Source organism: Anarhichas minor, unplaced genomic scaffold, assembly GCF_050575085.1.
Source record: "Anarhichas minor isolate MPS153535 unplaced genomic scaffold, ASM5057508v1 ptg000054l, whole genome shotgun sequence".
Taxonomy (NCBI): domain Eukaryota; kingdom Metazoa; phylum Chordata; class Actinopteri; order Perciformes; family Anarhichadidae; genus Anarhichas; species Anarhichas minor.
Genome location: NW_027466500.1, coordinates 133,570 through 145,093, shown reverse-complemented (window position 1 = coordinate 145,093; position 11,524 = coordinate 133,570). Strand labels below are relative to the sequence as shown.

The window sequence follows — 11,524 nt, the reverse complement described above, 5'->3', positions numbered from 1 at the left end:
TACAACTAGAAGATATCTTTCTTGTTATTAAAAAATAACGTGTTGAGATACAACAGCTCCAAAGCCCAGCAAAGCACAAATGTTGCCACATACATTTGAATATAGGCTCTTCTCTTTGATCGTTTCTATTAAAGCAAACAACATAATGTGCAGAAAGATTGAAACTTTTGTTACATATTCAGGATCCCATCCTAATTGGCTAAGCAAGATTTGATGTTGTTTGCTACCGGTTTTAGTATTTTATAGACTTGTATGAAAAACAACCATTAAACCCTCATTGAATTCTATGACCGCCTGCATACTGCCTGCATATACATTTCTGTAATTTAGGGTGTTTTTGAGATCATGAACCCAAACTTGATCAGTACCCACTGAAAAACAACCTTTTTTGTTTTCAGCACACTCAGTGTGTCAACACTTAGCTACTTCTGGCAGGAACCGTTCTCCACAGTCCACACAAATTGCACTGCACGAATTTTTCCCTCTGTCCTGTGCTCGGCCACCATCCAATCTGCCATATTAAACGGGGATCTAGAAAGCAGCTGACTAAGAAGCAAAATAATGGTGTGTGACCACCCAGTGCTTTCGCGGGCCAGACAATTGTTTGTTTTTGTGGTTCTGCTTTGTCATCAACAGCATGGCTTTTCTAATCTCTGCCACAAAGGCAACAATAAACTGTGGAAGGCACCAGGCTCGTAACGTGCGTGGCCACAGCTAGCGGGAGGTTTTGGGGGCTATTTCGCCAACAGTCAGTGCTGTGGAGCGTTTAGTCTAGCATGAGACAGCCAAGGGTGAGCACCCGAGTTTTCACACAATAAAGGTGCGGAAGGGGACCGAGCACTCCGGGGAGACCACCGACCCACGGGAGGGAAGCATACCACCATGTACAAGACCAGCTACCTGCACGAGGTGCGCAAGGAAAAGTATGAGCGTTCAGATGTCTTTGATGAGGAACCTGTGGACTTCGAATCCTCTGCCGGCATCTCGGCCATCCAGGGCTGGGAGAGCCTTCAGGAGCTCAATGGCCGCTTTGCCCGGTACATCAACAGGGCTCGAGTACTGGAGCAGCGCAATGCCGTGTTCCGCAAGCAGCTGGAGACGCTGCAGCGGATGGAAGAGGCCAGCGGTCTAGAGGAGGCCTTCACAGAGCAGACTGATGTCAACAGGCAGCGCATCCGAGAGCTGTCCTCTGACCATGCCAAACTGGAGCGAGAGCTGAAAGATGCTTGCCGCATGCTGGATGAATTCACCAGCAAGTAAGAGAGTTGGGCTGGTCTTGTCTTCTTTAGAGAAGGAGTGATTAGACATCTATAGAAATGTTCCCAGAAGTGACGCAGAACCTTAATCCTAAAGAGGTGAAGATGCTGGTTCTAAAAAATCTGATAATTTATGCTTCTCAGCAAATTAGCATGGAAACTGTAAATTAATAGATGGAATGGAAGTTAAATTTGAAGTCAATTTACAGGCTTATCAGCAGATAATCATACAGCTTGCTGAAAAATATCTTTATTCTGAAAACTGTAACCTGTTTGGTCATCATAAAACAAGAAACTAAATAAATAATACAGTGAAATAATGGTAAAATTAAGCGTTAGTTCACCCAAATTACTGAAAAACAATCAAACAAACAAAGCAAAAAACACATTTCCTCACTCACCACTAGAATGCCTTTAAGTATAATTGAGGTACATGGATTCTGATTTTTAAAACTCATAATGATAAGGTTGCAGTTTTAAACACTTAGCTAACGTTGTGGTTTGAAACAAAACCACTTGGTTCGATTTAGTTAAAGATGGTTTGGATTCAAATAAGTTTAGTTTCACAAGGGACACAAATAGCTGCCTTCTGGGTGAAAGCCCCATGTTTATTTGACCCATCCATTCACCCCAGCCTGCTATCTAACCCTAGGTAGGATTTGCGAAAATTAAAAAAACAAACGTACATCGGGAACAAATAAGCTTCCTTCAAAATGTAATTGACAAGGCAGTTTTGTTTTGTGGTAATATAATTTTTAGGAGACATGTCCACAGAACACACTGCCAATAGTTTTGATAGGAACTTTCTGTTAGTTGTTCTGGTGAAAACTGTTAACAATGAAGCTGATCTACCCCATTTGTAATGCTGTGAGCAGCGAAAAATGAAATTCCATTCACTTCAGTCGTATTGATGTGGTGAAAGGAATCTCTGGGGTAGACATCTTAAAACATGAGCAATAATATAATATCTGCAAGGATTCCATTTGATAGAGGGTGAATGTGTTTTTTTGTTATTTAGATGAACCAATCTTTTAATTCCAACTACCTACAAAAATGGTGTAATCAGATGTCTGTAGGCAGCAAAGCATCACTACTTTATTAATTAAGTTGATTATTGACCAACTCTGATTGCGATGACACATTATTGACACAGATGTTTATCTGTGCTGTCTTACTACAAGCACACCGCAGATCATGCAATGGTACCTTCTCCTGCTTTTATATTAGACTAACACATAATCCAGATGTTTTATGTTCCAGATATAGAAATGAAAGTGATTATCAAGAACAGCTACGGGGCAAACTGGAACAATTGAACAAGGTACTGTATGGATCAAATAAAGTGTGTTTACACAATCATACAAACTAACATGAGTAGCATGTTAGTTGTACTGCATCTGAATTCTCCATCATTTAATCATGGAAAAAGCTGTGCATGTGAAACAAGAGACAGTATACATTATCTACAAATGATGGTACTTTTAAAAAAAGTAATGAGTGAAGCAAATGAGATTTTTGCTGTACTAGGTTTGTTAAATCTTTAGATATATTGAGAGAAGAAGATACAGAGATTTAAGTTGCAACTTAAGTGTGATAAATGGTTTATCATTGCTTAATATACAAGATTTAATACAATTGGAGAGCTTTACTGATTTCACATGGCCAGGACGACACTGAAGCGCTTTGTAAGACGGCAGTTTTAGGAGTCACTTCAGTGTTCCTCGGCTCTTGATGAACTAAATACAATCCACACTGAACCTTTCACAGTTCGGTTCCTATTGTTGTTTGTTCTTCTCTACTCCTGCAGGAGGCTGACAATTCTCTGCTGAGAAACCTGGAATACCAGATCCAATCACAATTCCTGCAGGATGACATCGACTCCACCAAAGACAGACACAAGAAGGTCAGTGGCACTCATGGTAAATGATCAAAAGGAAATTACTGTGCAACTCCTTGGCCTAAAAAAAAACCCCCGACAATACAATACAGATGTTGAAGAGGAAGCCAATAAGATCTCAATGAGACCTCATCATTGCCATGTTCAAAAGAATAGTTTTGATAGGATTAACAAAAATAACCCGCTGTAAATGTCTACCTTTTTAATAAAACCTCCTTCAAACAAGAAATCCAAGTGGACATACTTCCTTAAGAGTTATCAGACATGTAGCTATGGCTTGTCATGGGCCTCTCCTTAGGATTTGTATATACTTTTATGGCAGTAGTCCTGCTTTTGGTTAGGTAACAACAACCACGTTGGTTCAATTTAAGTAAAGCAAGTATGTCCTGTCTCATGATTCAAGTTCGACTTTTGAATTTGTAAATATTATCCACATAAGACCAACATTTTTGCATCAGAATGCTTTGAGTTGTATTGCAAAAGGGGCAGGAAAACAGATGTAATTGGTTGCCTGTCAATGTTTTGATACATTCACGAAGAACATTTTGCAAATTGCTAGACACATTCATTAAAACGAAATTCAGGTGGCATTACGGTTCTCTCAAAACATATTTTCAGTTGAAAATAATTAGCATGTAAATGACATTTCAGCAAGATGGAGCTGCACAGAGACAGTATTGCAAATAATCTTTGTCTGTAAATGCTATAATTATGTATTAGTCTGTTCTGTGAAAATGATAAGCTTATGTACAGTAGACAATCTACACATTTATAGGTTAGCATGAATAAATATGTTACAGAAATCAATGGTTTTGTCAGTGGCCAAGGGGAGAGTGTTTATCAGTGTACAAATCAATATGCTTTGATGACACAATTGTATTGATGCTCACATTATTGTAGTACTTATTGATGGCTAGCAGCAACAGGACTCATATAAGCCATTAATAGTTCCTATTCATAGCAGTTTATATTGCTGACATATTGCTCTTTAAAGGGCAACCGCATCTTGAAATTGTGTCCATATTGTTCTTTTTGACAGTATCTTTGATCTCCGGGTGGTATATTTGATATGGATTTATTGGATAACTCACAGTGAGTCGAGAAAATGAATCCACATCAAAGAATATTTGTTCAAAATAGTACACCACAGTGTGTGTGTGTGTGTGTTTACCTTTCTGTTGCTTTTGAACACTCCTGGCCTCAGGCCACGACTCCTCAAATAATGTGTGATGATGTACCTGGGGCTTTAGCAACAATATACCTTCTGTGACGTGAGTAAGGAAAGGATTACAGAGACAATGTAACACCGTTCTTCACACATATTGAAACATGGCAGGAAAGCACAGAGGAAATACAGAAAAACTGAAATATTACCGTCTTCAGTGGCTTGAAGGTGCAACACAGCGGCCACAGAAATGCTGAGACAAATGAAAGCTGTTATGCGTCAGGCATACTTTCATAGACTTTCTTTGCCAAAGCAATTTATCCCTTTTTTGTTTTCACCCATTACTATACTTTCGATGATGAATTAAACCTGGACACTGTAATATTGAGATAGCATATCAAAGGGCACTGCTGTCACTATATTATGTGGGAGAGAATAGGGAGTCGTCTCACATGAATCCTGAGCTTTGAAGTATCCCTCTGGAGAGAGGAAATATGTCTCTTCTTCTTTATTACCGAGTCTGAGATCACGCTTGTACAAATGGATTTTTATGAGAAACTCCCTTTGCTGTAAGGAAATTCTAGTACCAATTATAAATATATTTCAGCAAAGTGAAAGCCTTTTATTGGATATTGTATTTCTCTCACCCAAGTGCAAAGTAAATATGCAAGAGGTTTTCGGGCAGAGGTAATAAATTGGTTCAACTTTGCATAATGATGGAGCTTAGGGATGCTCTTCCTTTTGCTATTTCATGTTTTCCTTTTATATCATCTTTCTTTACAGAACCTTGCTGAGATCCAGACCTATGTAAACATTTTACAGCAGATCAACCAGACACTCCCCCTTGCTCCCAATGTGTCAGTGGGCATCTCAGAGGTGAGGTCATTAATGTTGTCACTGTGTGTGTGTGTGTGTGTGTGTGTGTGTGTGTGTGTGTGTCTGTGTGTGTGTGTGTGCTGCAGTCCCTGCGGGGAGACAATGCTGTTTGCATGTGTGTCAGCGCTGGCTACGTGTCTGGGGTTGACGAGGTTACTGGCTTCTCAGTTGGTCGCCTGTGCCTGCATTTGTCTGTGTTTTATCGTGTATACGTGTGTGCGTGTGCGCAAGTGCAGACAGTCAAACAGTCCCCCGGACACATGGACAGGCCTGCAGTTTGAGAGCGTCGGGACACACAATGAAGGAAACGCCAGGAAGAACAGCTGTGCATGCTACTTTTTGTGACAGGCATTTGTGTAGGAGTTTGGAGTTTTATTCATACAAACATTTCTCAGAGGCAGAGCTGCTCTGGATGCAGAAATTGCTTAATTGCTTGAGTTAAATCTCAGCGGGCCGAGATAAAGAGCCACAGCTCTTGGCTGCTGTGTTGAGCTGAAATCCAATGACAATACGACAAAGGCAAAAAAGGAGGGAGATGATGTTATGGAGCCATTTAATAGTCCAGCTGTATGTGTAGGGGTTTAAACAAATGGGTGTAAATGGTGAGCATAACGAAGGGTATGGAAATAAAATATTTTTTACAACATACAATGAACACAAGTAAACCAGTACAACATGCTTTACGCCACAGTTTTTGGCTTCCGTGCATTCATCAGGGCAGTATAGTTTTACATACAGAACACACCTGCTGCCATTCACTGTTTAAACACTCTAAAGAGTTTAAAAACTCTATGAATCAAGATTACTGAGAACAATGACTACAATAGATCTACCAGGTGTGAAGAGTAAAGCTCTAACAACAGCCACTTACGTCACTTGTATCATTATTATTTCAATTTCTGGGTAGTGGACACTGCCCTCTACACACTCGATAGGTTAATTTTAAGAGTAGATGAACCATAAAACATCACTGCTATGGGCAGTGCAATTGTTAGAGAGCCCTTAAATAACAATGAAAATCAATCAGTAAAGCCTTTAATACAGTGCACCTTCAGGAAGTGACTTGACTGATGGCCGCGTGAGTTTGTGTGCAACCTTCATGCTGTAAAGACAAAGTGTGCTCGCCTGCATGTCCTTATTGATTTGTGCTCTGTGTTTAAAGGAACAGGAGAAGCTGCTGGCCCAGAGGAAAGTGCCGGAGCTGCAGAGTCAGCTGGAGGAATACAAGAGCGCCCTCTGTCAGCTGCAGGCCCAGAAACAACGGCTACAGACTGAGGTGGGTCACACGGTCACCATGACAACAGGAGGTTTCATGTAAATGAAATGCCTTACATGTTGTTGTTTTTTATTTTACCACCAAGCTAATATTAACAGACGGGCACATTGAACAGGATTTCCGATTCAAGTGCGTCAGTCCAAGATCCTTTCCTCTGTTGTGAACTACACCAGTAACTCCAAAAAGTAGAACAGTTGTACAGTTTGTAGGTTGATTGATTGATTGATTGATTGATTGATTGATTGATTGATTGATTGATTGATTGATTGATTGATTGACTGATTGATTGATTCATTCATTCATTTCTTTATTTCTGTGTCATGCACAGAGAGTGCCCAACCCTCATGAGTTAACAACACACCAAAAATACAGTTGCAGTTGTTTCAGTTTCAGTAATTTCATTCCATTAAAACAAATTATTTTTACTCCTCGGTCTAAAACGAAATGTTCTGCCTTCTCTTCCAAGCTTGGCAACATAAATGAAGGTCAATTCACTAAAAACGACATCCCTTATGGTCTCTTAGATAGGATAGTAAAACAAAAAGTGAGCCTCATTCTCAATTTCACCGAGCTCTCACATCAAACAATGTCTGTCCTCCTCTGGAGTGGGGCTGCAGACATTTATTTTAATTTACATTTATTTCTTTTTGATTAACCTGCAGATTATTTTCTCAATTAGCCAGAACAAAACAGGTACGAGAAGCTGGAACCAGAATACAAATGAAAAGGAAAAAAATACAATTACAAACAAATGAAACTATTGTTTACTTGTTGTTTAGTCAGCATACCAATCAGTAATCAGTTATGACGGGCGGGTAGAAGGTTGATTTTACTTTCAACCTTGCTCATCATTTTTCTTAACTTCTCACTTTCATTAGCAACTCAAGGGGGGTAATTTTTAACATTGCCTCTGTCTTGTCTTGTAGACTACAGTGTTTGAGCAAACCATCAGAAACACACAGGAGAGTTATGACGATGAGATTCAGATGTACAACGAGCAAATTGAATCTCTGCGGAAGGAGATCGAGGAAGCTGAGCGGTGCCTCGAGAAGTTCACCAGTGAATGTCGCCACCTGGCCATGTACCAGACATCCCTTGAGAATGAGCTGGAGAGGTACAAGAGGATCATCGAGAACGAAGATAACAGGTAGACTGCCTCCACCTGGTTGCTGACACACACAGAGAACACTGTTGAACAGGCATGCAACGTCTGACTGAAGAGGCTAAAATGGCACGGAGCTCTTCACTGAAGGCTGAAATAATAGCTGAGAAATAATTTTGACCCCAAACAAATCCAATATAAATGTAAAGGTGATGCATACTGCTTTTACATGATTACATTATTACAAGGATACATGTGTTTAATCTTAAAGTTAACATAACATAGATAAAAAGCTGCAAAAAATGAGTTTACGTATTTATATTCTTTAAAAATGATGTCAAGGCAGAAGCAAATTCTTCTCGACCCCAAATGTTAGCCACCAAAAACAGGTTGCAAATGGTATGATTATATTACTTTTTTTTTTTTTTTTATTAAATGAGAGTTTCTTCTCCACACATCCAAAGAGGTACCTCCCTCTACCCATTGACAAGCACTTCTTTGTAAGAAAACCGAAAAGCTTAAAGCTATATATATATATATATATATATATATATATATATATATATATATATATAAAGAATATCAGAATTAACCATCGAAAAAAAGTCATGGGTAATTTCAGTGTAATCGTAGAACGTTCACATGATGTTGTAACTAAGTTAGTGTAGAATGCAGGATCAGCCAACAGATGGCACTGGGTGACAACAAATGTTTTTTTCTTGTAGCACAACAACAAGCAGTGTTTTTTTCTTTCAGATTTGGTATATTTGTTTGTTATTTAAAGTAACCAGTTGTTTCCTTTTTTGAAAAATATGAATTACCAATGCAGATTTCTGTACATAGAAATCTTCTGTAGAGTTCATGGCTGTTTCATTGCTGACATTTCACTGCTCTTTTTCCTGCAGGTTGAATTCGGCGATAATTGGCACTCCTATTACCCTGTTCACCACTAATTTCCGCTACACTCACACACCTACTACATCAAGCAGGGGGAAAGGTAAGGGCACCATGAGCACATCACAGCTGGTTTACATTGAGAATTACTTCTGAATGCACATGCAATAAGCTGACATTGCTAGAGACAACTCTATACTCTTTTAGACATTGAGTCTTACAAAGCTAACTAAAGTGATGTCTTAATTGTCTTTAGCATCTCATAACATTTGGGTCTGTTGCTGCATACACAATGTGGGTCTTTTCTTAGATCACCAGTTTCAGCTAGTTGACTTATGGCCTCATCTGTGTTCAGATATCACCCAGGTTATCCAAGATATCACCAGCATCAAGCCCCGCCAGAAGATCCTGGCCAAAAAAGTCCTGAAGAAGAAAGAGCTGACCCCGAAAGACGTGATAGACAGTGGCCAGGAGGATAAACATGTGGGGGCTGCTGGAGAGGCGCCAGATGAAGAAACAAAGGGGGTCCCATCTGTGGAAGTGCAGGAGGAGAGGGTGTATAGAAAAGAGAAGAGGCCTGTGTTCACTGAAGTGTCTCCACAGGATGTCCCAGACGGAGCTCAGATCAGCAAGGCCTTTGACACTCTGTGTAACATCGTCAGAGACAGAATGAGGAAGTACAAGAAGCCTGAGCCAATCGCTGACTTCTACACCAAGGGTCGTTATGTCCTCGTCACCGGCGACGGCAGCTACCCACATCCATGCTTCTACACCTCCACGCCATCAGCCGGCCACATCATCGTTACAATCAGAGATGGAGTGATGCCTCCCTATGATCCTTACGTACCCATCACACCCTCTCCTCCCCCTCCACCTCCACCTCCACCTCCCCCTCCACCACAACCTCAACCTCAACCTCCTCAGCCCATAGTAGACCCCAAGCCTCCCAATCCCACCCCACCCTCCAATGGAGGAGGAGGAAAAGACGATAATAAGGGTGGAAAAGGTAAGGACAACGGCGGTAAAGGTAAGCAAAAGAACGGAGATCCTCACTCTAAAGATCCAAGCCCACTCCCGTCACCCTCTGGCCCCAAAGATCCCACCCCAGCCGCGGATCAGCCGAAGAAAAGCCGTGATGACATTGGGCCCACTCCAAAAGCTGCGCCTCGCGGTGCCAACACCAGCTCCAGCTCCAGTTCCAGTTTCAGCACCAGCTCAAGCAGCTTTACCCCAGACGCAATGAGCTACGAGAAGCTGGAGGTGGTGGAGTCTGTGGAGAAGTTCTCCAATGGCCACAAGGTTAAAGGTTACGAGGAGACTTCCATGGTGGTGGAGACCATGATCGAGAAGTCCAGCAAGAAGAAGCATTGAAGCCACGTCACCTGACATGACGAGTCAGTCAACTCCACCAGGGTCCTACACGGTTCAGGTCCTCTGACAAGAAGACAATACTGATAAATACCACTGTTGCTCAAACTACCGTAATGAAACCAATACGTTTTGTCTCTGAAGGAAACCAACCAAGCTTAAAGACCAACTACACATTCCTGCTCTGACATTCAATGCTCTTCCATTTGCTTGCAGTCTCTGGACTTGCGTCCAGAATACGTTTTGCAGGTTCCATAACTACTGCTGTTATTGTTCGACTTACCACCCATGCTCATGCTATGAGTCCTTTACTGTCTGAAAACTTGGGACAGTGAAAAACAAAGCTCCATGCCACCAATACAATTTAATAAGAAAATAAATAAAAAACTAAGAAGTTGTGCCACCCCTCTGAACTCTATCTTAGAACTCCAACTTTCCCCTGTGAGCTGATTTGTTCAATTCGATGCCACTGCCTGCCCTCAGCACAATTTTGCTGTGTATTAATTTGCTTTGATATATTGAATAATAAAAAAGATTCAATCAATTAATACCCTGGTCTGCTTTTAGACAGATGTTATGAACCAAGCACCACACACACATAATGGGTCATAAAACCACTTGTGCATTTGTGGACACGGACATTTTATAGTATGATAATTACTCCTTGGCTTTTCTTAAGAGCCAAATTAGTAGCTAAGAGCAAAATTAGTAGCCTACAAGCACACAAAAATACTGCTTTTTGTCACAGCTATTGTGTATCCATTGCAGACTATACACAAAAGTCATACGAAAATGCTTTATAAAATAAGAGCCAAATCAGCAGCACAGAAGAAGCTGCCGCTCAGTCTGTGGCCACAGCAGGTCAGGGGTCTAAAGAGGCAACACCGAACTCTGCTTATCTCAGCAAAATATATGAATGTGATAGTCTACGCTCTGAGAGTCCAGCTGTGTGGAGCTCATCTGGATTTTTAATCCACGTAATTGTGCAAAAGTGCAATAAAATCGAAAACCTCGGCAAGTTAAAAAAAGGTTGCATCTTGTGTAATTAATCACTGATTTAATACTGCACCACCCAGCGAGCATGCTATGTGATCCAAATCAAACATCTGTCGTTGTGATGTTTTATTTTGCTGTTGATTCCATAGGACATTTTTTGTCTTTTTGGTTAATTCTAATAAGGCTACATAGAGGAAGGCGATTGTATATTTAATTTATAATCAGTTTGATGCATATGGCTGCAAAGTGCGTTCTCTAGAAACAGAATTTATTGTTGGTTTGGAGATTAGGACTCGATGATGTCGTTCTTCTGGAGCTTTAACACAAGCAGTAATGTTTACTCAGAGTACATTATAACTAACCTCCTTCTTTACTTTTATCTAAGTACATTTTTACACAAATAGGCCTGCCTTTACTTTCAACCTAGTAAAATGTATTTTATTAAGTAACAGTTAAAGCATGATGTTCTAGTACTCTTTCCATCCCCATGTATTTGCCTACAATCAAGTTATTAGTTAGCCTATAGCTTGATATATTGGTATCGGCTTATGTACACAAATTATATAATGGTTGAGACACTTAGTAGTCCGCAGTGAGAGTGCTCAATATATTACTCATAGAGTGTATAAAGTACATTTCGAATAAACCATGTTGCATACTGTTCCACAAATATATTTTGCTTAGGTCTTGTCAC

General features: G+C 40.4%; 1 protein-coding gene across 1 annotated transcript; it reads left to right on the top strand.

The window, feature by feature from the left end:
• The first annotated feature begins 882 nt into the window (after positions 1-882).
• bfsp1 (beaded filament structural protein 1) lies at positions 883-10,312 on the top strand. The gene is made up of 8 exons (XM_076075933.1): positions 883-1,256; positions 2,517-2,577; positions 3,064-3,159; positions 5,102-5,194; positions 6,363-6,470; positions 7,397-7,617; positions 8,478-8,569; positions 8,822-10,312. The coding sequence occupies exons 1-8, from the start codon at positions 883-885 to the stop codon at positions 9,835-9,837; spliced, it is 2,061 nt and encodes a 686-aa protein (XP_075932048.1). The 3' UTR covers positions 9,838-10,312.
• Positions 10,313-11,524: the final 1,212 nt, after the last annotated feature.

Coding starts and splice junctions, on each gene's coding strand:
- bfsp1 (XM_076075933.1), top strand. CDS start 883: ATGTACAAGACCAGCTACCTGCACGAGGTGCGCAAGGAAAAGTATGAG. Junction 1,257..2,516: donor CTGGATGAATTCACCAGCAA/GTAAGAGAGTTG, acceptor TTTATGTTCCAG/ATATAGAAATGAAAGTGATT. Junction 8,570..8,821: donor TACATCAAGCAGGGGGAAAG/GTAAGGGCACCA, acceptor ATCTGTGTTCAG/ATATCACCCAGGTTATCCAA.